The sequence below is a fragment of the Vanessa atalanta genome, chromosome 3, assembly GCF_905147765.1.
Source record: "Vanessa atalanta chromosome 3, ilVanAtal1.2, whole genome shotgun sequence".
NCBI lineage: Eukaryota > Metazoa > Arthropoda > Insecta > Lepidoptera > Nymphalidae > Vanessa > Vanessa atalanta.
In genome coordinates, this window is record NC_061873.1 from 4410382 (window position 1) to 4437257 (window position 26876).

The following is a 26876-nucleotide window of genomic DNA, read 5'->3' on the forward strand; positions in this document are numbered from 1 at the left end:
AATTGATTTATTCGAGGCGGTTTTGACAACATCTTTTGCCCACATTACTTTGTAAAGGAACCGTAGCTTAGAGTAACTTTAACAGAATAATTACCTACACAAAATAACATTGAAATACATATACGATAGGAGTCAAAAAAACAGTTAAAACTCGAGGGTTTTACAACACATTGATGATCTCCACTATCCAACTCTTGACTCAATGATCTTCAATTTCCATAATTATATTTGCCAAGCTTCAAAAAGGCAACATTATAGCAATTGACAGATGGTTAATATTGAGTTCCTATCATTGACTTATATGTGGTTCTTATACATTCTTCATATTGACTGTATTATATGCGAATGACGCTATTATTAATTGTATAAATTCGTAGGGGGTAGCTCTTAGAGTATTGATTCGCTTACAGTTATTAATATTATCATCAGTTGGTGACAAAACGACGACGCTCATGTACAGAATCGCATTACATATTTTTTTTAAGCATCGATTTTAATTTATTTGTATATTTTTTTATAGAAAACCTCATAAAATACGTACATAAATATGAGGGTTTCGTAATGAATGGGTATTGATTAATAATGGGTATCAATAGATCTGCGATAAAGTCGACGAAGCTCGCAATTTTGCTGTTGGATAATAGAAAACATAAGTTAAAGGTAGTTATCCAGATTGGAGCTTTAATTTAGAATGAATAGCATATTACACTTCTTATTGATTCTGGCATATTAGTTGGTGCATTAAATTCCAAAATTAATGCATAATTATAACAAGCAGTATATCATTTATTTATTAGTTTTGTATAGGTATCATAGAAAAAAAAATCTCCACGAAAATAACGATAATACTTTATGCATTGTACCACGGGTAATAAGATAGTTAATGTAAATTTTTGATTCCTCTGAAAGTCTAGTTTTAAATATCACTTCTATATTTATTTACGATTTTTCTGTCTAGGGTGACGCTATGTTATATGTTATGTTGTGTATGCGGTTTACACATGTTGATAGAAAATTTAGCAAACAATAACTCAAAAAAAGTCTTATCAAAACTTTCTTAAGAAGAAATGGTATACACCTTTCATATGTTTATGTGCCAAGAAGCCATTAACAATAACTTTTCTTTATCTTATTACATAATACATGCACAACTGTCAACGGACGTTGTCTGCCATGTATCTTTACATATAATGAAATTGGAGTGTCTCTTTGTAATATTAAATAAAACCCATTTTTACTAAATGCAATATATATATATATACACGGAACATATACCAAAATAACATATTTTACAATTTTTGTCTGTCTGTCTGTTCCGGCTAATCTCTGAAAGGCCGAACCGATTTCGACGGGACTATCTATGGCAGCTTGCAGATGTAATAAGGAGTAACTTAGTCTACTTTTATTTTAGAATTATATATAAAATAAAAATAAAATCACGCTACAATATCCTAATAACTTAAGTTCAAACAACGCGCACGAAGTCGCGGACACAGCTAGTTATATGCTAAAACCTTCTAGTATAAGTTTAAAGTAAGTATAGCTTTAGTGTTATTTTTGCAATCAGGAAACGATAATAAATAATAACTTTTCTAAATTAAGTCAAAAAGAGAATAAAAAAGCACATAATTAAATATACAATAAATTGTAGGATTTAAGTCAATATGTTTTTGTTTGTCCTTTAAAACCTAGGTCCTTTATAAAAATAAAATCTGTGTGAAGTGTGTGTGTGTGCTCAGTATATAGCCAAAACAAATCCAATGTCCAAAACTGTACAATTTAATACCAATCGGAAATGATAACCATAAACAAGATACACGATTACATTATAAAGCAAAAACCTCTAATAAAATGTATTCAGTTTCTGCTTAGTGTATGTATGTAAATTCAAAACCAAAAAGTGTTTGCGTCCAGTTTAAATTAATATTCAAGGGGAGGTGAGACCTCACTTCTGTAGTACTTGAAGGGTATTTGAAGTGTATATTATATAAAAATGCCCAAATGAAAACGCGAGCATAAAGACCGAAACATTTTAAAATACAAAAGAAGCGTTACAATACAAAATAATGTTATTTCAATTACCTAAACATTAGTCACTACTAGATTTTCGTCTTTCATTATTTATTGGACTACACATTAAAAATGTATTACTTTTAAAATTATTTGTATGTACTTTTCACTGATCATAGTTCATAGATGCAATGAATTATGAACTTTATTTTAATTAATTTTGCAACGTCATACATTTATTATTGTGATATATCGACGGAACGAAACAATAGAGAATTTAATTTCCCGAATTTCGTAAGCTTAAATAATTTACTCAGACTAAATATTTAAATAAATATTAAAGTTACGAATTAAATGTTGCATTACTTTTGTCCAATCCACGTGTAATGGAAATTTATTTTAGATACAATTTTAAAGCCCAATAATGATTATAATGTGTAAATGAAAAATGGTAAAAATAAAACAAAGTAGATTTAAAATTATACATATTATAATAATAAATTAATTGTTGGTATCATCCATTTCATCCATTCTAATAATTATTGAAGATTCGTCTAATTCTGCGACAGACGTACTGGCGCCGTCCCCGTCGGACCCTGAATCATCTCCACTGCTAGCATCCTATAACGCAAAGTAATTATGAAAGTTTGAAAAGTAGAAATATATCATCATAATCAATATAATATCATATATCATTTTTCAACATTATTGTAAAAATATTAAATTAGTTCATTAGTTCGAGTGAAAAGATCCCATTAACGATAAGTCAAGTCTTCTCTGGGAGACTATAGACACGTTTCTTCGTTCTAGTTTTTTAAAACAATCATATCTCATAGTAATTGTACTTGGATTTAAATTACATCGAACTTGAGGTCGGCCTTATGTGTTGCCAGCAAAGTCTGCTTGACGTAGCGGAAGATATGGTCGCGACAGAGCTGGTCGGTGTCGGGCGGGAGCCAACCGCGGCGTTCGTGGCACAGATAGCCGGCCGGAGGCTCCAGCGCCAGCAGCTCTCGCACCTCTGGCAGTTGCACGTCGCAATACTGCACACAAACACATTATTATCCTTGCTGTCATTATCGTGGGATACTATTATCGATACAGATAAATATTATCGGTCTGCCCGCCTGTAATGATACAGGAACTTGCGTAATTTACCTGATAGTAAATCTGACGTTGAGAAGGAACCATTCCTGGTCGAAAGTAGACAGCTCCTTCGTATACAATATCCTCTACAGATAATTCATCTGATGCATTTTTCTTAAAATTACGAATGCGATCAGTTTTTTTACAATGAACAACTTGATCACGAGTCATCACCATGGCATGGACTCCAGCTAAAACAAACTTACTTACACTGTATGCTTTAAGTGACAATTACTAATGACAAAATTAAAAAAAGTCAGTAAATAGCATTATACAATTAATAGCATGAAAAGTTAGTCAAAAATCAAATTTTCAAATGATTAATTGCACAGAGGCATTATACTGTTTTTTGAATTTAATATAATGCTGGTTATGTTTAGATACAAAATTTGTACTGCCATTTAACTTTGAATAAAATTTACCTGCATGTCTCATCCTAAAATCTAAAGTCTGGTATACTCTTGCCCCTGGATCCTTTCTAGGATCATAGCCAAATTTCACCCACATCATCCTCCATGGTCCCTCACGCATATATAGACCCAGGCATGGTAGAATTATTTTCAATGAGGACATCTTGATTTTTGTGTGATATTTAACAAGGTTTAATGACCATATTGGTCTTTCCTCAAAGTGCTGGAAAGGAACAAGAGAAATGCATTCTTGTACTTTTAAGATTAATCTATACTAATATTATAACTGTGTAAGTAACTCTGTGAAGAGATATCTTTACATTTAAATTGCTGAACCCATTAAGATTAAATTTGGTGTGGAGATAGATCACACAAGCGAATGATATATGATACTTTTAATAAGTAAAGGAATAAATAAAAAATATAATAGTATAGAAAGAGCTTCTTATAGCAAGATTTCCTTAAAACATATACACATTAAGATACCTTTTGAACAATTTTATATTCATTTTCCAATTGTGGGTATATAGTTAGCCTAGTTTTTTTCTGTTTTAAATAATACTCATTAGGCTCAGTGGGCAAGTCGTCAGTTAAATTGAATGTGTATCGTGCTATTGGCAATCCTCTATCCCCTCTTAACTTATGGACTTCATCCTTAGTAGTATTTTCAGTTTCTTCTTTGACAAGATCTTTTGTGCTGTATCTTTTATCTGTATAACAGTAACTTATTGGCTTATCAGATCTTGTAAAGTTAAATGGAGTTATAAATGAAGGGGCTGGCTGCCTGAAATATAAGTTACATATACAGTACCATAATATATATTTTTTAAATTATATTATTCTATGTGATCAAAATAACTAACAATAAAGTTTCAAAGTTATCAACACCGGAAGGAAGAATTTGTTCCAATATACACTCTGCCTTATTTGTTCCTGAAGTGTTTGTCGTTATAGGTAAATACTGGAAGTCACACATAGCTGAAAAAGTTGTAAAAAAAAATAATAAGTTTAAATGTAAAAAATACGATTTAATTGACTAAAAAATATAGGAATATTTTTTATTGAGGTAAGTACCACATACATTCAAATTTATTTAATTTTTTAACAGATCCAACAATTGCTGTAGACAAAACCTCTCTTTTAATTTCATTCCCTGTTTTTATTTTCTTAACTTTTATTTTTAAAAGTACTCCAGTAGCTGGTTTTGCATCAGAATATATTTTTTTCATGTAAGGGTTATCTGGTTGGAAGCACATTCCTAATCGTTTTTTATTTGCCTGTGAATACACCTTAAAACAAAGAAATTACTTATTCCTTATTGAATTAAAGACTTTTAACAATTGTTGTTCTTTAGTTGTAGTAAAAATGCAACAGACCTGTGAAATCGCTTTGATACCGCCTAAGCATTGTATGGCTTTTTCGTCGTTTTTAACAATTGCAGGAAATAAAATACAAAACAATTCTCGATGTAGATTTTCAATATTATCCATTATATGTTTATTTTTTTTAACTTCAATGTTAAAAGTAATTTCTATCCAAAATAACAAGTCTTATTATTTCAATAACATTAAAATAACCTAAAATAAATAAATGTCACATTTTGTAATTGTCAGTTTGACGCTTAAATTAACACAAGACAGCCAAAAGTTGAGTGTTGGCACAATATTATAGAGAAAAGGGCAAAGTAGTTGCGCCACAACTTTGTTTATATATAATTCATTTCAAATGCATAATAAGTACAATTTCTTAAGATATAAAGGATATATAATCAATATAAAAAAATATATTTTGTATCGATTAAAGCGCAACACTATCTAAACTAAAAAATAATTAAAAATAAATCGTAAATATAGTACGATTAATTTTTTAATGAATTAAATTAAAGGAAAAATGGATTTTATAATATCAATATAGGCCATTTAGAGCCCCTTTTTAATTACGGAAATCATATACATTCAATTCATTCATTCATATACATATAAAACCAAATTTCAAATATCTTATATATTTAATTAACCATATTATCATTCAAAGTTGAATCAATTTTAAAACTTTATAGATAAATTAATAGATTTAAAATTAACTAATATACGTAATAATTAATGCAAATTTATTTCAAGTTATATATATATTAACTTATATATAATAAGATAAGGTAACTTACATATATATAAGGTAAAATAATATTCACTTATTAATACCACAATACTAACGAATAGAAAAAATGGAATAGAAAAGAAGCTAATATAAAAAAGATATTTAATTTTTAATCACACTTAATTCTATTATATTTTTTATATCCTGTGTTTAAATCCTACTATTACTGAATCACTGACTGAACAGCCACAAGTAACCTGAAATAAAAAATAAGTTACACTATAAAATTTATAGAGAACAAGAAGTCATCCATGAATTACCTACTTTTCTAATAAAATATTTCTTTGTTTTTCAATTTCCAGTCTGTCTTTTTCAATCTTAAGTCTGATATTATTGCAACGTTTCTTTTCAAGCAACTTTTGTTTTTCTATTTTTATTCTTTCCTCTTCTAAATTCAAAACTCTATCATGTACAAATCCTAAAAAGAAATTAATTATAACACAAAACATATTGAAATTTTAATTTACTTACTGACTGGCCTTTTTTTTCTCCAAAAAGGTTTTTCTATAGCAGGAGCGGAAGAAATTTCATTTGTCCCATTGTCTGGAACATTATTCAATCTATCTCCCAAAACCATATCATCCAGTAAAGCTCTATTAAAATGTAGTTGTTTGTCAGGTTCCCATTTCTAAAAACAAACAAAATAACAATTGTGTGTCATACAAAAAGTCTTTGAATCTTCAACATCTCTATTGTCCAACACTAAACATTAAATATTTTTTTCATTTCAATCTAAATTTTAATATGATTATTACTAAGCATAAGGCAGTAGTTTTAGTATGGTAATATAAATATAGTATTATATAATACCACAAATATATATTTTATACTAGTTATATCATTTAGCTAAAAATTAATATGCTTCTTGAGAAAGCTTTTATTTCATGTTGTCTTTCAAAGCTAGTGATTACTATATATATACTGTTATGTACAATGTTATGATTAAAAATGTAGGGTACTTTTTTACTTTGTTAAATAATAAAGTAACATAAGTGGGTGTGTAAAAAATAGTGTGTGACAAAATGAAGCTATAGACGGAATTACATGGTTAATGACAAACTCCTGTGTTTTCTTCGTTCATACGAACATAATAGTGGCGACGTATGGTAAAAGTGATCAAAATGGATAAAAAAGCAATAAGTTTTGACGAGTTTAATCCGGACACGGCTAATTGGGACAATTATATCGAAAGGTTAAAATTCTGTTTCGAAGCAAACGGAATCATCGTGGACAACGTGAAACGTGCTAACTTTTTTACAGTATGTGGTTCACGCGTATACGAAACTTTACTTGCGTTAATTACGCCCAGGAAGGCGATCGATGTGACGTTTACGGAGATAGAAACTATATTGGGCAAACATTATAGTCCGAAACCAAATGAAATATCAATGTCTTTCAAGTTTTACAAACGCGACCAAAAGCGCGGGGAATCAGCATCGTCATACATAGCCGAACTGAGAAAACTAAGCTCCGGGTGTAACTTCAGTGACTTAGAAAGAATGCTACGGGATAGACTGGTGTGTGGAATGTGTGACAGTAGGTTGCAATACGAACTATTAAAACGAGAAAATTTACAATATCAACATGTGGTAGATGCGATGTTGTCATCTGAAAGTGCGGGACGTGACGTTCGAATAATCCAAAGAGCAGCGTCTGCCAGTGTTATTTCAGACCTGCCGACACACGCCACGACACCCGAAGGCGACGCCCCGGAACCGATGGAAGTTAATGCAGTGCAAATGACACCTAATTTAAGAATGTGTTTTCGTTGTGGTAATCGGCACCCGGGAGAGTGTCGTTTTATTAATGCTGTGTGTAGGTATTGCAAAAAGAGAGGACACATCGAAAAAATTTGCATTAAAAAGAAGAAGTCTACTAACAGAAATGTTCATTACACAGAAGAGTGTGACGAATATTTAAATGGCATTTATAATGTTAAGAGCTCAAGCCGCATCCCGCCATTTGAAGTAGAAGTATTTTTATTCGACATGCCTGTTCGCATGCAAGTGGACACAGGAGCTAGCTTCACCTTAATTAATGAATACACCTGGAATATGCTTTGTAAACATCTGCCGTGTAATACGCTGCAACAAGTTCAGTTATGTCTACGAACATGGAATGAAACTCCAGTACACATACTCGGACGGGTTACAGTACCAGTACAGTATAAGGACATAGAGCAAAGCTTAGATGTTATTGTTGCTAAGGGTAGCGGACCAAATCTTCTTGGGCGTGATTGGTTGGCTCCACTTAATATAAAAATAAATATCAACTTTATTTCCAACGAAGATTTTTTACAAATGGACAGATTAATTACAAAATATGAAGAAGTATTTAAGGACGGACTAGGCAGCTACCGTGGTCAGCCAGTCACTATACATACTAAACCAGGGACAAACCCAAAATTTCTTAAAGCTCGCCCTGTACCATACGCAATCAAAGAGCGAGTGGAAAAAGAAATAGACAGGTTGGAACGAGAAGGAGTTTTGAAGCCTGTATCTTTTTCAGAGTGGGCTACACCGGTAGTACCTATTTTGAAAAAATCTGGTGAAGTTAGACTGTGCGGAGATTATCGTAGTACGGTCAATGAAGCGACAGAATCTGACACTTATCCAATGCCGACGGCTAGTGAAGTTTTTGCGATAATAGCTGGTGGTAAATTTTTTACCACTTTGGATTTAGACCGAGCCTACACGCAGGTATTGGTGGATGATGATACAGCGAAATTGCTTACATTAAACACTTCTAAAGGCCTTTATACGGTACATCGATTAGCCTTTGGGGTTAAAGCCTGCCCCGGAATCTTTCAAAGGTTAATGACTTCGCTACTAGCAGGAATACAAGGAGTAGCAGTGCTGATTGACGATATTATAGTTTGTGGTCGTACAATGTTGGAAATGCAAGAAAGGCTTGACATGGTGCTAAGTAGAATCGAAAAAGCTGGACTTAGATTAAATAAAAATAAATGCAAATTTGCAAAAGAAAGAGTAGAATTTTTAGGTTTTGTTATCGACTCTGAGGGAATTCATCCAGCACCGAGTAAAGTTGAGTCAATATTAAACACTCCGGAACCGAGAAATAAAAAAGAGCTACAAGCATTTCTTGGGCTTTACAATTTCTATGAACGGTTTATCCCACATAAAGCTACAATACTAGAGCCTTTACATAGGTTATTAGATTCATCACGGTCTTGGAAATGGTCGGATTTAGAGCAGAAATCATTCATAACAGCAAAACATTTACTTACTTTTGATTTGACTCTTGTACATTATGATGAAAATAAGCCTTTGATACTCACTTGTGACAGTTCGGAATATGGGGTAGGAGCGGTCCTATCCCATGAAATGGAAGACGGTCAAGAACGACCTATAGCCATGGCATCTCGGACACTGCATTCATATGAACGGCGATATTCACAGCTTGATAAAGAAGCCACCTCTATTATGTTTGGTATCACAAAATTTCACAATTATCTTATGGCTAGGCGTTTCCGCATAGTTACCGACCACAAACCGTTACTTGGTATTTTTGACCCGAAGAAACCAATGCCGAATATGCTTTCACCTCGTTTAACTAGAATTGCCATCGCTTTAACTTCTCATAATTATGAAATCGTATATAAACCGGGATCACAAATCGGTAGTGCGGACAGTTTAAGTAGATGGCCACAACCGGTTCCAGAGCAACCTGAACAGCAATTAAGCGACATTCTTTTAATGGCTGAAGCACCTGAAGATTTTCCCTACGACGTCCAACGTATTGCTTCTGAGACAAAACGAGACAAGACATTATCCCGGGTTATGAACTATATTCAGCGCGGGTGGCCTGATAAACTTAATGATACAGATTTGCGTCCGTTTTGGTTACACCGCACAGAGCTTTCATTACAAGACGATTGTATACTACTGGGTTGTCGTGTGGTAGTACCAGAGTTACTTCGACAGGCGGTGTTAAAAATGTTACATAAAGCACATACTGGAATAGTGCAAACCAAAGCGATAGCTAGGAGCTATGTGTGGTGGCCTTCTCTCAGTGAAGACATCGAAACGTTAATTGACAGTTGTTCTAAATGTTTAGAAAATCGACACATGCCGTCAAAGAGTAGTCATGAATGGATAACACCTTCAAGACCATGGTCGCGAATACACATGGATTTTGCTGGGCCATTTCATAATAAATATTTTCTTATAATTGTCTATTCGTATTCGAGATGGCCTGAATTGTTTATGGTTAATAACACTACGTCGGCTACAGTAATTCGGCTTTTGAGATCATCATTTTCTACACACGGATTATGCGAAACAATAGTATCGGATAATGGCACATCATTTGTTTCAAATGAAATGAAAAAATTCCTACTTGCTAACAATATTCGACATGTGACCACAGCACCATATCACCCAGCTACTAATGGATTGGCAGAGCGTATGGTGCAAACAATAAAAGATAAACTCAGAAAAATGGATGATTTGGAATGGGAGATAAGAATTCCCAATTTACTATTAACACTTAGAAGTACTCCTTGTACCACAACAAACAAAAGTCCGGCCGAATTGTTAATGAAAAGACGTTTGCGCACATTATTAGATACTTTGCATCCAGACAATATACAACGTAAGAAGACTGAAGAACAAATTACTAAAAATAATGAAAAGAAAAACAGGGAGACTAATGTGGAAGAACAAGTAATGTTTAGAAACTACAACCCCAGTGGCCCAAGATGGCTACCAGGAAAAATTATTGACAAAAGAGGCCCATCAACTTACAGGGTACAGACAAATGATGGTGGAGTAATTACAAGGCATATAGATCAACTAATCAAAAAAAGATCTATTACTACACATCCGGAGAAAGAGGGAAATGTAGTTAAGAGTACACAAAACACGGATAACACAGTACATGAAGAAAATAAGGAAGGAGTAAGAAATAGTCAAGAATTTGATAGAATAATTGAGATACCAGATGCTAGCGAATGGGAAGAGATGTTGGGGATTCCATCTACTTTTTCTGATAGTATAGAAAAAACAAGAAATAAATTAAACTAGCATTCTAAGTTACCATATCAAAGACCCTGAATTAATTAAATCCTATTTATCTAAATTTAATTGAAAAACTTGTTCTTTATGTTAATATATATAATATATAACATTGTGTACCAAATTGTGTTGATTCTTAACAGTACTTTTTGTAAATTAAATGTTAATCTTAGGGGGGAGGTATGTTATGTACAATGTTATGATTAAAAATGTAGGGTACTTTTTTACTTTGTTAAATAATAAAGTAACATAAGTGGGTGTGTAAAAAATAGTGTGTGACAAAATGAAGCTATAGACGGAATTACATGGTTAATGACAAACTCCTGTGTTTTCTTCGTTCATACGAACATAATATATACATATGAAGTAATTAGTATTCAATACTAGTGTCTAATTTCCTTACCACGTTACTAGAAGCAGGATCTGCACTACATGAATCATCTCCCCGAATATTAGATTCTGAATTTACCTATGAAACACATTTTTAAAATTCAATTATTATTTCCTATAAATAATTTTGTTTTCTTTAACAACTAAGTACAGTATTCCTATATGTAATTAAGATATTAAAGTTCTCCAGCAAAGACAGACAATTTTACTTTTTAATTATTTAATACCTACAGTCCGAACAAGCAACACAGTGGTATTCAATATTTTATAGTTTACATTTAAGTGACACAAATATTCACACAAATATTACATTAATTCTTAAGACTCTGTGCTTTTATTGTCATTGTGTTTGAGATTTTTTTTTACTTCTAAATAATTAACTTACAATCTTATTGTCTATTACTGCTGAAGTTTCAATAACTCCTGAAAATCCAAATGCTGTTGATTTTGTGCATATCAGTTTAAGAATCTTTTATTCTGCTGCAGACAATTGAGCGTTAACACCGCTACCAGGAGTAAAGTGGTTCTTGCGTATTCTGAACGCTTTTTTTTTCACATTAGATTTCCAATCCCTCCAAGCCTGTCAATTTGATTATTATTAAAAGATAATGGAAATATTTCTCTTTCCTATCATAGTATAAAATCTATAGTTATAAATATATATCCAATTCTCTTAGAATATTAAACTTACTTGACGCCACTTATCTGGAGTTTTTATGGTACCCGAACCGAAACCTGAACTTGCATTGAGTTTTTCTGTAATTTTAATCCAAGCATTTGTTTGTCTGATTCTACCTTCTAAGCCTGTAAATTTCCCGATTGCTAATTCCTTATCTTCTTCTAAGAAATGCAGCAACATATTTAACTGTTCTGGACTTGCTTTTCGTCTTTCCATTCCAAGATGACTGAACTGAATATAACAAATTATATAGAATAGTATGGCTATTCTTTAGTAAAAAAAATTTACTTGTTTTTTCGCTTTACCAGTAAAACTTGAATATAACAATTCAAATCAAAGTTTAATCTTTATTCTATTTGACGTTTGACAATTGACATCAAATTGACATTTACTTCTGGTTGATCTATTTGACTTTTTATAGAATTTTTTTTTCAAGTCTTGCCCGGTTAAACTTGCGAATGGCCTATAAGTCCGTTTACTCGGTAGTAATTCCAATATGAATTGTCACCAGAAATCAGTGGGTAAAGATTTAATCTTAACATTTTCATTAATTGTTAGTCATAAATACAATAGCAAAGAGTATACTAAGAGAACCTGATCCTGCTATATAATAATTATCATCTTGACAAAACTTAGTCCAGTCATTATGTACAAGAAAAATGCTAATGTACCAAAAAGCTGATTTTTGGATATGTTGTAGGAGGAGTTCAGAAAACCTTAACTTCAAATTGTCGAACTTGATTTCCTATGGCCGCCATCTTGAAAAAAGTGTTGAATTTCTTGTTTGTTTTGATGCCTCACAGGGAGTACAACTGCTCTCACCTATGGGCTCCCCAGTACCAGATTTTTCCATTTGACCGTATTTAACGCAGAGCGACTCGAATTATCGACGATCAGCCCTTTCCGACCTGTTTGATCCTTTAGTAGAGATGTTGGATCACTCTGCATCATCTACCGAATTTTTCAAGGGGAATGTTCCAAACCATGAACTATTATGTTATTATGACTCGGCCTCCGAATAACATATGATGATGACATAACATATGAAACGTTGCTACCACTTTGTGCTACTTTGTTTCGCTTGATACCAGCAGTAGCATACCTATTTGGTTGCGACCATGTACATGACCATGTACATACATGACCAGTATGCACTATAACTAGTAAAACCTCTCATGATGGCACTATCTAGTAATCTTAGTCCGAACGAAGTTCTCAACAATAATTTTATACAATAATAATGGTGATTCAGAATTTCAAATATTGCAAACATTAAACTTTAAAAACAGAGCACTAATTAATAAAGACTGACCAAGTGTTGTAAAAGCCAAGTTTTTATTGACAAAAATTATTGATATAAAAGTTAGGACTTGTTTATTTATAAGATATTATTATCTGAATGAAATAAATGAATTTGAGAGTAAGAATACATCGAAAAGGGTTCATATTATTTTATTTTTAATTTATAAAGTTAAATCACTATTACAGTAAGAGGAACATCAATGCATGAGAATCTGCATCTGAGCTAGTTGGCTGTAAGTGTCTCCAGGCATTCTGTAAGCTATGTTGCCAGCAAATGTATTGAGAACTTCTGCTTGTTCTCTCAACCACTCCAGTTGCTGAAACAAAATAACATTTATAACTACACCCTTAAATAAAGCCAAAGCCTAAGCAACAAGCTGTAAACAGAAACGTATGGAAATAGATCTGAGTATTTAATCTTTATCCGTGTCTATTACGGTATAACGTTTCCGTTGTGTCACATTAGTATACGACACACAGTATACTCGTGTACCTTGTTTGCGGTTTGTGCGGGCAGCGCGGACTGCGCGGCGCGCAGCTTCTGCCGCTGCGCGATGAGGATGTGGCACAGCGCCCGCAACAGCGCGGGCAGCGCGCGCAGAAGCTCGCCGCGAGCACTGCGCGCGCCGCACACGCGCGCCTCCACCTCACTCGCACTCAGCGGCACCAGCTCGCACGACCGCACCGTCTGAGCGTTGAACGATAACGAATTAGAACTTACGACGAAATACCGCATAGATATGTAACAGTAACAAATCATTTCACGAAGTCGAACCTCGAGGGCCCCCTCGTAGTTCTCGCTGTGGAACTGATCGAAGAAGGTCATGAGCTTGCAGAGCTTGGTGTAGGCCTCGAGCAGCGCGGCGGGCGGCGGCGCCACGTCGGGCGCGCGCAGGCGGCGCGACACGCGCTCGGCCAGCGCCGCCAGCCGCGCGCGCAGCCCGCCCGCGTCGCTGCCGCTGTTCACCACTTGCGCCAGCAGCACGCAGAATAGTTCCAGGACTTTTTCTAAATTCTACGATACATTCGTGAGAAATGTTATTGGCATACTCAGTTGACTTTTATATGTTGTGGATTTTTTTTTAATCATTTTTTTTATATCAACTTAACATAATACTATCATAACACCTATTATATAAACTTACAACTAAAATTAATTGTGCATATAACACATTTATTTTTACTATGCAGTTTATGAAATAAGTCGTAGACATTATATTCAAATTCTTACCCCGGCGATGTCATAGACCATGATAGCATCTTCGAAGAGACCTTTGTTCACAAGCTGCTCGGCTAAGTTCAATGCGATAACCTGCAGAAAAACATTTTTTTTTTAATTTTGTCACGTATTGTAATTACCGACAACAAATACTGACATATTACAAATTTCTCACCTTACTATCTATATGAGGATTATTGAACTGGTCCAGTAAACCTGAGCTTCGCATACCAGTCATGTTATCCATCACACCGAATAATAAATCGTAGTCGCGACTCTCTAGCGCTAGATCGGTGCAGCAACACATGAACAAATTCTTTCCACTGGGGTCTTTAAGATTTCTGAGAAGCCATTAAATATTTTAAAAAAATGTTCTTATTAATATTCGATTATGTATATTATTTATCCTCTAATTTTCATATAAAAGAAAATAGAATTAAGTCAACTTAATTATAATATTGTTTATCTCAATGAATAAAAATAGTTAACAACCCCATTTTCGATACACTTTTCTACTATACGGGTTTGGTCTTCTATATAGAGTATGCTCTATCATTTTAATAAACGCCATAATAATAAAAGTCCTTTACAAGACATTTAAAAAGAAAACGAATGTGGTAAAATGTTGCGGGATAAAATAAATGGTCCATATTTAAATATTACCTTAAAAAGAAGTAATAATGCAAAGCATCCGACGGGTCGGACAATTCGAATTTCCTCACATATAGTAGTATTAGTCTTGCTAAGTTCAACCGCCTGAGGGGAATGGGATCATCCGTGTCCACAGATACTGAAATACATTGAAACAATATTATTGAAAGCAGTATCAAATTGGTATAAGAATTGCAATTGGTTTATCTGTTTTAATATAAAATCTAAAAGAAAGTAATATATAATTTGATGAATTCTATCAAATTATTTTTATTTATATTATAAGCAAATTTGTAGCAAGTCTGGAGTATATCCATTGCCAACACTCTCTTACTCAAAAATGATAATGATTAAGGTTGAATTTGTCTCTAAAAATATTTTAAAAAATATCAGTTTCGCTTCATTTACAACAATCAAAAGGTTATACTAACAAAAATTATAAATGTGAAAGTGGGTTTAATATTTTACACACACATTTATTTTTATTTATTGAAAAAAGTTACACCAAATCAACTCATCACTAAGTACTTAAAATTAATAGCCGATGTGGGTAACATTCAAATTTACAGACAGAAAAAAGAAAAACTTAACAGTAAGGGACCATTCATTTATTATGTAAGACGATTAAGGGGATTAAGGAGGGTCGACCATGTCTTATGTTTTCTTACAAGGGGGTGGGAAGGAGTCTCGATAGTTCGTACGTAAGATCAAAAAAATTCACAAAGTTAAAATTATTTGAAAAAGGTTCGATTGTCGAGGTTCGCTCCGATGCGTATAGGTATTAAATAAAACAATATTTCCATTTCCATGGCAACGGGCGGAATTGACAAAAAATAAAGATTAGTACTTTTGAAATTACAAATAAATATTTCAAAAAATTGATTCTTTGAAACAAAAACACTAAAATAAACCAACGTGTATTCATTTTTTCCTTTAGATTCTTCCGTAATAAATATTAAACAGGGCGGGAGAGGGTCAGCCTATTCTTTATTTTTTCTTATAATAATGGCTTAATAAAGGGAGGGGGTCAAAAACAAGCGAAAATAGTCTTACGTAATAAATGAATGGCCCCTAAAGGAAATAGAGTACCTAAGACCTGTCCCACCTCAACACGAGGACGGCTAGTCGTTTTTTAATATTGGATTTGTTCCTTACCAAAGATTAAGGATTAAATTTTTATCACGGATCAATACATGCAATTTTTTGTTGTAATAACAATTGAATACTACTAATAGTTTATTACATATACTCACATAAAGGTGCTTGGACATTACGTGGCGTGCCCAGCATGTAGACGTCGTGAAGTGCTAGTGCCATATGGACCCCATGAACTTGATATCTAAAATATAATTTACATTTGATATACCAATATGACCTTGCTTTATTTCATACATCATACATATACTTAAATAGTTTGTTGTAATAATTGATATTCTCCTGATCGACTTAGGCCTTGGCGGCAATGGCAACCAACAGTAACCAACAACGCCAAGACAAGTGTAATTTCATTTAATATCGGTAAACCTAATGTGACTGGAAAGTTTTTAGGACCAATGGGTTTATGTTTTTTAAGACATGTGGTAACTATTAACTTTAAAACTCCCATATGCTATTAAAAATATAAACTATTTAACCTGACCCAGGATTCTAATTTGAGGTCTGTAGGTCAGGTGAATTATAAGCTGATATACTTATTCCACTGTTATTTTTATTGTATCAACCTTATAACTAACTATGTTTTAACTATATTTTCCAGGCAATCTGGATAAAAATTAGGAAAGGGAAAGTGATATTGTGTTGTCATAAAATCAATAATTAAAATTTCATCACTTAAAACTTATGTATGAAGTAAACAAATATCCGTGGATGTTCTCTCATAACTCCCTTTTTTACAATTTGTTATTACTGATTCTAATTTTAAAAGATTACAGAAAAAGTAGTCAGATAACTTTTTCGTTGATAAGAAGTATGAAAAGAAAGTTGTATACTCTATGTATAACCATTTCAATATAAATGGTATATATATTTCTATAACTATGCACAATCAACCCATAGCTGTTTGTTTTTTTTTGTTGTTCATTTTAATTATACCAGAAGCGCATAGGCGAATAAGCGTAATTTAAAGAACAATCTGGTACCTTGGTATCCGCGACAGAAATTCTATTGCAGGTTCAAACTGACCAGTCAGAGTCAGAACTTGGAAGTACACCAGAGGCTTTTCATATGCGTGATAATGAGTTTCACCTGAAATATTTTTTGTAACTGAATAGGTTCTTATTCAATTAAAATTTAAATAAATTAAGCATGTTTAACATACACCTTACCTTACGCTCATCAGTACAAATCAGACATGCAATACTAAGTTTTCATATGCTTAACTTATGTGTATTTATAATAATACTGCTGTAGTGGTTGAAGAAAACATTGTGAGAAAATGCACATATCAGATGATATGCTGCCACAAGTGTGTTCAACAACTCGCACAGAAGTATAGTGGAATAAGGCCAAAGGAGAGCAAAGATTTTGCCCAGCAGTGGGGGCATTAACAAATTATGACTTTATTATGTTAAGTATTTTATAAAATTTTACTGCTAGTTGATATTTTAGTATACTACTTGTAGTTTGAATACATACCATAATCTTCTAATATCATTTTTTGTAAATCTGAGTATGAAAATGATTCAGATTCATTGTTGGAACGTGACTTTATAACAGACAATTTAAGCCAGAGATAATCATCAGCGGTCCGTGCTACTTCCGAATGTTCGTCACTTACGTCACAACATCCAATCACACAATAAACCTGAAAGTTTTAGGTATCAATAAACAAATCATTAATAAATTTAAACTTTACAGATATCTGATACTAAGAATTGATTTTAAAAAGAAGAAAGTCATGTTGAATATCAAAGATAACAATACTTACAGCTCTTTTGTATGGGTCTGTAGAATTACGAACTTGAATTCTGTATTGGAAATTTATTGCAGTCTGTAGTTTATCACTCAGTGCTTTTTCAGGTCCTTTGATGTGTTCTTCCAAGGCAGCAATAAATTCTTCATGATCTCGACTAAGGAATATTTTTGGACAAAATTATTTGAGAAATTAATAATGAGGAAAAATATTATATATGATATAATGCCATACCCAGCTTTTCTCAAACAATGTAAGGCAGCAGTAGCATCGCCACTTCTTAGACAATAATAAACCATTGGCCATAGGGGACGGTCCTCAATCACACCATCTGTTAGGCCTTGTGTGTTCTGCCCTTGTAATCGAAGACCAACAAATCCTCGTACAAGTGGAAAAGTGCCGGGTTCGCCCCCTCGCATGGCTGCTGCGGGGTTAGCACGTACTACATCACTCATATACTGCTTATATCTGAAAATATTTTTATAATATAAGCTTTCATTTATTACAATATCAGTTGAGCTAATTTACATCTAGACAAATGCAACACTATTAGATATTTATGTTGAGAGATTAATAATTATTATTACAGCTAGTTTAATCATATACTTAACAGATACTCCTATACAATAATGAGATTTGCAAATTTTTGTTTGTCTATGTAACAATAATAACACATCTAATTTACATTTAAACAACACAATATTTATATGAAATCATACCTTTTCTCCAAATACTTCTTCCCTTGAGATATAAGGCACTGTTGAATTGTCGTATTTCCTCTAGCTTTAAGAGGATCTTCATCTCTGACAAGGGCAGGTATATTAGCCATTGTCTTTATTATCTCCCACATTTCTTTCACTTTCTACAATAAAATTTGTAAGTATATAAATTTTTTGCTTTAAAATTTTAACTTTCATAATTAAATTATACCTACAAGCAATAAATTTGAGCTAGGAATTTAATTCACATTTTCGAAACATACAAGATTTTTTAGGAGATTGTAAGTTCACTTTTACTGTTCCATAGCTGCTTCTTGTTGGTGGATTCAGGTAAATTTATCCAACTTTGGTGAAAATGTTTTTGTTTAGAATTGAGCGTAAAATGATTTATATAATTTACTATTTTTATTTTAGTTCTTATTAAAATACTTACAGGATCATTGAACTCTTCCGCAACCTGTGAGAATTTTTGATGTAAAGCAGTTCTAGATTTTGCACCTTGAAACACTAATTTATTATATTGCTGTACTTGTCTTGCATAAGCAGCCTCAATGTTATCTAGCATGGATTGACCAAATTTCTTTGGTGTATCCGCAATACTGGGAGGTTCTGGAGTGCGCTTCAAATCAAGCCAGTTCTGAGATGGTCCTATCATAGCATTCATTAGCTTTATTTTTTCTTTGGTCCATTCTGATAACATATGTTCCCATTTTTGATCTTCAGTAGTTTGTAGTGACTGTTGATTTTAAAGCAAAAGCATGTTTTAGACTATAAATTATAGAATAGATATTACAGAAAACTAGTACTTACATTTTTGTTAACTTCATCAATAAGTGACAATATAGCATTTTCTCTTTCATTTTTTAAAAAACTTTCAATATCCGAATCTGCTATAGGTTGCAAAGGTTCAAAAGTTCTTTTTGAAGATAAAGTCTCCAATTTCTGTGATATTTGTTGTAAATCTATACCTTTAGATCCAAACAAAAGGTGTCTGAAATGAGATATGATAAATATTTAAAACAAATTTTCATTATAAACATCTTACTCAACTATTTAAAATTCAATTTAAACATAAACTGATTAACGTTACCATATATCAAGAAGTATAACCATACATAATCATTTGGAATACCATATATTTGAATGATAACTCACGCCTGTATATCATTTGCTCCAGATTGAATTACTCTGGAATACAACTCATGTGACGCTTCTAATACTTGTCCTAGGGACCGTTCTACTCTTGGTAATTCTTCATTGCCTTCGATTTCCGTTGTTAGTTGTTCTGCCTGCTGTAGAAGTTTGCTGAAATCGTCGTCAGCCATGTTTCGAAGGTTATGGCACAGGAAGTTTCAGCAAATTAAGTAATTGATAAAACAAAATAATTTTAAAACTTGTTTATCTGAGACACTTTATTTATGAGGACCAGCATTCCCTATTTTAAAATATAACTCGGTGTTTTGTTTGGGAGTTTCATAAACGCGCCGATTAACCGAATTGTTTTTTGAGTTTGACAAATGACTGACATTACTTAATTATTTTTTCTTGGAAATGGCAATAATGTTTCACCATACAGCCTAACAAATAAAATTCCCATGCACATAGCAGATTCCATTATAGAAAATTTAATAAAACTACATATTCTTCAAAATTAGGTATACGATGTGTAAAAAATAAAAAAGTTCATTTTCTGAGTAAATCTGAGCAAAAAAAAAAAATTAATAAAAAATTATTAATATAAACATAAGCAGCCCGTAAATGTCCCACTGCTGGGATAAAGGCCTCCTCTCCCTTTGAGGAGTAGGTTTGGAGCATATTCCACCACGCTGCTCCAATGCGGGTTGGCGGAATACACATGTGGCTGAATTTCGTAGAAATTAGACACATGCAGGTTTCCTCACGATGTTTTCCTTCACCGCCGAGCACGAGATGAATTATAAACACAAATTAAGCAATGAAATTTCAGTGGTGCCTGCCTGGGTTTGAACCCGAAATCATCGGTTAAGATGCACGCGTTCTAACCACTGGGCCATCTCGGCTCTAGAAAATTATTATGTTAAGCCTAATACTGTAACTAAACCCTGTAACTACTTCTCTTAAAGTTTAAGAACTAAGAATTAATGGGATTTGAACCAGGTAAGCCTAATTCAATTCCCAATAATCACATGAGATACAATGCGGGTGTCAAACCAAATTGAAGTTCGACACTGCCTTGTGGTGGTGGGATGATGTACGAGTGAGACAGCACTAGGTCATTGACGAATGAGAAAGAAAGAGAAGGAAAAGAGTGTTGTCTTCTCATATATTTTATAGGGATTTGAATGAGGTAAGAACTTAATATGGGGGTTTTATCTTCTGTTATAAAATGGAAGATAAAACCCCCATATTAAACATACAAAGATTAAACAAATGAAACAAATCGCATATTACTTTAATTACATAAAATTTAATCATGAAAGAAAATCATACTACAGCCGACGTTGCCGGATTAATAAAATATAAATTCTATATTAGTAAATAATAAATGAGATACACATTTTAAAATTATTTTTTATTTAAACTTTTTCGGTCCAAATATAAGGTCAGCATCTGGAGCTCCTTTCGGATGCTGATACTTTTGTCTAACATGCTGTCCCCTATTAGGGTTACCACTTCCGCCAGATCCTCCTCCACTCTCAGCACTATACTCTTCTTCTTCTTGTCTTTCAGATATATTTAAAGTTAAACTGGAATAAAAATAATAAAGTTACATACATTTAAGATTTTGAAATATTAGGCAGTAGTAAAGTTTAATTTTGTATTCTATAGGTCTGTACAATTATGTTTACCATAAATAAAAATTCTAACCGTTTCACTCTCTCCATTTCTTGCTTGTCAGCTAGGGCTTGTTGTTGTAGATTGCTGGCTAGTTCAGGCGGAGCATTAAAAGATTTATATTGTGGTTTAGTACCCTTTCTAACCATCAAAACAAATTCCACTCCTTCTTTACCTTGCTAAAAGTAAAAAAAGTTTTGAATTTACTATTAACACAGAAAAATATATTCGTTACCACGTAACACTTGACAAATTAAGAAGATGAAGACTTATAAAAAACGTGAGAGCCTAGTACTCGGCCCACGCCCGGTAACCCTAAGGGCCACTAGTGCTAACAGTATTTACACAAACAAACACAAAAAAATGACTTTGAATAAAATATTTTCGTTGATTAGTCTTTTTACTAACATTAACACTCTACTACACTAACAACTTTAAAAAATAATAATAGCAATAAAGCATCCTTTCGAAATCAATTTCATATCAATATAAATGTTTATCATACACCAAGGCACTCATTGTATTTTATATTGAAACTACATATATATATTGTAACATACCAATAATTGTTCGTAAGTCTTTTTTGTCGTTTGTCGACACGTCATTGGCACTGCAATATCTCTTTGTTGTGGTCTACTCTCGCGTTGTCTTTCAGCAATATTTTCCATTACCATCTTTTCAAATGCAGATTCAAATTCCACATCTTCAACCTAAATGGAAAAAAAACATTGTTATTTATTTCAAGTAACTAACTCATTCAATTTACATGAATTATTGAACATACAGGTTTAGGCGTAGGTCGTCGTGGCTCAATAGCCATATCATCAGTTTGAACGTCATTATCATCGTTACCAGTATTTTCTGTGACAGGGTCTTCATCAGAACTTTCTTCATGCATTGTTGGATTATCAGTTTCATCATCTGTCTCTATAATAGTATTTAGGCCATCAGCAACACTATCTTCTCCTTGATCATCATTATCGTATTGCTCCTCTTCACCTAATTCTGGATACAATGACAATCGAATTTCTTCGATGGCATCTTTGCATTGTTGCCAATCAGAAAACAAAGTTAATTTTGGCCTCAAGCTGGTCAGACATTCTTGGTATATATATTTGACATATATAGGAAATTTATTCTCCTCAGTCCAAAAAGGATCAGAACATTTGAACCAATAGTAGTTTTGGAAAAACACTAAAAAGTAATCTAGTCTTTTCTTGCTCGATCCACTGTTGAAATATGCACCACAAGTTTCCAACAGAGCACAAACTAGCCTTATTCTGAACACATTATCTGAAGGGTCTAATGAAGACACAGTGCTATGGTCATTACTTACACCAAATGTAATAAAGGAGTACAGAACTGTAAAAACATCTCGCGAATCTAACAATTTGTAGTTATACAACTCTCCGAGGTATCTGACAGTAGCAATTCTTCTTTGATTGTATCTGGGGTGAGGGTCCTCCATTGTCACTCGAATTTCTTCTAATATTGTATCAACTACAGCAGGTGCTACAGCTTCTTGCCAAGCAGCTAATTCAGCAGTTAAACGAGCTAATGCTCTTCTTGCACTTGCCCTTACTCTCCATCCACCGGCTAAATGCTGTATTGCTATAGACGAAACTTCTGGATCATCCCAATTTAATTTTCGCATCAGTCTTAAATTTTTTTCTTCATTACTCTTTTGTAAATCTTCATGAAGAATTTTTCTAATAAATTGATGCATGGGGGGCTCTTCCTCTTTAGGTTGTGCAGGTGCTTCGGGAGGGCAAACATAGTAAAATGCGTTTTCTATTTGCGTAACATAACGTGAGTCTAGAGCTGAAACAATCTAGAAACATTTTGTTATATAAATATATTATGTATGTAGTGTAAATGTTATTTTAGGTATTTTTATGGTCACAGTATATTTACCTTTTTTCTCATCATTTGTTGTAAGTATATCATGGTCCTTTGATGTGTATCAGGGTTGCAATACAAATATCTACCACATGTTTCCAACAAATTGCATGCCATTTCAATATGATGATGCTTGAAATCATGTAATAAAACTTTTAGACAGTACAATGCTTCTATTTTTGAATATAACCCAAATTTTACAAGTTCACCAATAAATCTGACCACTTTGATCTGAAAATAAATTATAACTTCAAGTTTAAGAGTGCCACAATTACAGTTGCAAATATTTTATCACAAACTAAATTTTATCTAACTTATTAGTTAGATTAAATGTAAGTAATGTATCACTTCAGATAAGGGTAATAACATATATTCCTAACTAACCTTTGATTCAATATTTATTTGATCTTTCTTCCTCACATGATACCTAAAATCTTGTTTTAACATTTGGCAAAGATCTACACATACATCAGGCAGAACTGGATATAAAATAGCTGCAAATCGTGAATAAAATGGCAGTAGGTCTAATCTTGTTCTAGCTACACTGAACAAAACTCTAGTCAATTTTTTTCTATTATTTTTTGTGTTGAGGTTCAAAACGAAATCCACAGCGGCATTGTCAATTAATTCTCGATTAATACAGTTTGGTAATTCATTCAAAAATGCGTCAAGAGCATACCTGGAAAAATTTAATAATTACATGTTTTAATATAATTAATATTTGAAATTGTTGAATATATTTTTTTACATTATGAGCAACAAAAAACAAACTTGTTAGATACGTTGGTTGGTTGTGCTTCTTCCTGTTCCACATCAGCTACAACTGGAGGCTCTTCACCATCACTTAGTTCATCTTCCTTCAAATCTTCATCAAGCATTTCTTCGGTCACAGTTTCTGTTTTACTCTTAACAGCCTGAAAATAACCACAGTGTTTGGTGGAAAGTCTAATTTATTAGTAATAGTTTAATTTAAAAGTAGTTTGTTATTTATATTGATAACAATTATTAATACTTTGCGACAGTTAAACTAAAGTTGATGTTACTTTTGTAAACATAAAAATGTTATGGGGTATCTGTAAAATAGATAAATTGGGTCATTTGAAAATTTGGGCAAACAACAAATTTTCCATGCAAAGTTTTTGTGTATATGTTTTAGTTTTAAAATATGCAACATACTAAAGTACTTTATAGCTAAAAATCAATTAAAATAGTAGTTTTAGTGTGAATCCGAAACAAAACATGTCTGTGAATAATTTTAGTATGCTCAAATATTTTATATGAAGAAAATATTAAACACTAATGAGTTTTAAGTTGTTAATATTATTATTTTACTTTTAGATTACCTCTTTCATTTGATAATTAGGCATGAAAACCTTCAAATCAGGAAGACTTGTATAAAATGTTCTAGTATCTTCATCCTGCCAAGGATCAGTACCAGCTTGCATAATTATCTCTTCATTGCCACCAATAGTCACAGTTCCCTGAGTCTCAATCACTATTAATGAAAGGGTAGGAGGCTCTCCTGCCTCTCCTAATTCTTCTCCCAGCACTTCAGCAAAGTTCTGTGCACCTGTTAATAACTTGTCATATGTTGCCTGTAAATTTAGAACATTTATTGTAATAGCTGTACTTGTGTTATAGTTATAGTAATTTTGATACATTTGATTTTTTACTTATATATTCTAGTATTATTACTAGAATGTAGACCAAAATGTAGAATTTTTTTATATAATTGTCATTTCACAAGTTTTTTGGATTTCAATAGTCATACTAAAATCAATTTAACTGCAAGTAAAAAGTACTATAATCAAAAACCATTGTAAGATCAAGTTGTGTCCAATTTATTGGTAAGTAAAGGTAAGGTAAACATTGAATAATATAAGTAATGATATGGTAACCTGATGTTGCTCCAGCTGATCTTTTCTTTCTTGTGATAGTTCACCTCTTGTGTGTAAAGTTCTTTGATTAGCTGCATGAAGAGCTTGTAACTGAGACCTTTCAGCTAATAGATGCTTAGTAAGTGATAGAAAATAATCCTTGAGAAGAGACCTAACAGCCGTCTGTTTTTCAGCCGGTAAAAAAGTGTTTCTTGGTATAGATAAATTATATTTCTGAAAAAAATATCAATAATATAATTTTTTTTGAGTAAAAGTTTTATCATATATTGACTGTTACTTGTTAAAATAAAATAAAAAATGTGTACCTCTCCTATATCTTTAATCTTCTTTGGAATAAGTCCAGCATAATCTTCACCACAATGTTTACAAAATGACAATAGTATTGGAATATTATTATGGTCTTCTTTATCCATGTTGATTAAGACAGTAAGGACATTTCCCAGGAGAGGAAGACCCATTTTATTAGTAAATATACCAACAGCAATTAATTCTGCATAGAATCTTAAATCTACACGTAATTTTGATGAATTCATTATTTTATCTGTTGCTTTGAATGTTAAAATCTTTTGCCAATTTTCAAAAAAGAATGTAGAAAATTCAGAGTATGTTTGGTGGACAACAGAGCAAAGATTAATAGCAGCAGGTATATCTGACATTTTAAGTTTCGCTTCTGCAATCGCTGCAGCCACTTCAGATATATACTTAGTAAGATTAAGAGCACCTAAATCTTTCAATAATATATCTACTTGAGTTGCGCTGAAAGACTTTAACTTTTTAACAAAGGTTGTATTTTTCTTTAAACCTGAATCTAATTTAGAAAAGTAGTTGTCTGGCGGTCGGACGCAGTTTAGATTTTGATTTCGCAATTCTGATTTCTGTTTTATTCTTGATTCTAGGTTAGATACGTATTCACTTAGCGCTAGTTTATCACTCTCTTCAGTATCCTCCGGAGACGTGTTGTCAGCTGGAGGATCTTCATTGTTGTCTACTTGCTTTTCTTGTGAAGTCATCGTTACTGATTCATTTAAGACAAATATATTGTTAAAGAAAGCTGTAGCCAATATTTAGCAAATAAACATTGGGAATTACTCTACGGTCTAATATACAAATCAAAATAGAAACTTGTGTTTTATATGTCAATTGTCATCAGTCATTTGTCACTACGGTTAATCGATGTCAAGCATATAGTTAGAAATTAGAGATGTATGTATGTATGATATTAGATAAAATAAAAGGGTACGATGTCAACTTTAATCTAGAACCGATTACCATTACCTATAAAATATTAAAATACTTTTTTTAAATCACCGATGAGATATCCTGTCGTTTAAATATTATATATTTTTCTTAAGTCAATCTATTTTTATATTTTTATTTTTTATATTTCATTTGAATACTTCAGCTGATCTTTACTGTTCGATGAACATTTGCTGTTCGTAATTAGTTATTTTTCATTAAAAAAAATTTATCGCAAGTTTGCAATAACTATTTTTTTGTCTTATACTTTCTGCCAGACTTTTCATAAAATACATTATTTTTTTCTTTGTTATCTTATATAAAATGGCTTAAAACTAGTTGTCGACGGTAATTCTCAATTTTAGGGGTTGGTCGTCAGGTGTTGGTTTAAAAATGTGT

General features: G+C 32.6%; 4 protein-coding genes across 4 annotated transcripts; 1 reads left to right on the forward strand and 3 right to left on the reverse strand.

The window, feature by feature from the left end:
* Positions 1 to 2491: 2491 nt before the first annotated feature.
* On the reverse strand, positions 2492 to 5177 carry LOC125077095 (general transcription factor 3C polypeptide 5). The gene is made up of 8 exons (XM_047688894.1): positions 4943 to 5177; positions 4648 to 4855; positions 4430 to 4544; positions 4053 to 4350; positions 3579 to 3789; positions 3169 to 3347; positions 2871 to 3053; positions 2492 to 2631 (listed from the first exon to the last, which is right to left on the reverse strand). Exons 1-8 carry the CDS (start codon positions 5054 to 5056, stop codon positions 2512 to 2514), a joined length of 1428 nt encoding a protein of 475 aa, XP_047544850.1. The 5' UTR covers positions 5057 to 5177; the 3' UTR covers positions 2492 to 2511.
* Positions 5178 to 6691: 1514 nt separating this feature from the next.
* On the forward strand, positions 6692 to 10768 carry LOC125076881 (uncharacterized protein K02A2.6-like). The gene has a single exon (XM_047688607.1). It carries the CDS (start codon positions 6827 to 6829, stop codon positions 10766 to 10768), a length of 3942 nt encoding a protein of 1313 aa, XP_047544563.1. The 5' UTR covers positions 6692 to 6826.
* A 2496-nt stretch (positions 10769 to 13264) lies between these two features.
* Positions 13265 to 20139, reverse strand: LOC125076916 (nuclear pore complex protein Nup93-like). The gene is made up of 15 exons (XM_047688654.1): positions 19786 to 20139; positions 19441 to 19621; positions 19064 to 19366; positions 18631 to 18773; positions 18146 to 18379; positions 17927 to 18068; positions 17635 to 17803; positions 17139 to 17244; positions 16254 to 16339; positions 15013 to 15139; positions 14525 to 14690; positions 14362 to 14442; positions 13906 to 14145; positions 13624 to 13818; positions 13265 to 13447 (listed from the first exon to the last, which is right to left on the reverse strand). Exons 1-15 carry the CDS (start codon positions 19953 to 19955, stop codon positions 13328 to 13330), a joined length of 2463 nt encoding a protein of 820 aa, XP_047544610.1. The 5' UTR covers positions 19956 to 20139; the 3' UTR covers positions 13265 to 13327.
* A 912-nt stretch (positions 20140 to 21051) lies between these two features.
* Positions 21052 to 26381, reverse strand: LOC125077207 (regulator of nonsense transcripts 2). The gene is made up of 10 exons (XM_047689068.1): positions 25547 to 26381; positions 25242 to 25454; positions 24687 to 24938; positions 24115 to 24257; positions 23728 to 24022; positions 23359 to 23574; positions 22229 to 23275; positions 22005 to 22154; positions 21478 to 21623; positions 21052 to 21356 (listed from the first exon to the last, which is right to left on the reverse strand). Exons 1-10 carry the CDS (start codon positions 26249 to 26251, stop codon positions 21182 to 21184), a joined length of 3342 nt encoding a protein of 1113 aa, XP_047545024.1. The 5' UTR covers positions 26252 to 26381; the 3' UTR covers positions 21052 to 21181.
* Between the last annotated feature and the right edge of the window lie 495 nt (positions 26382 to 26876).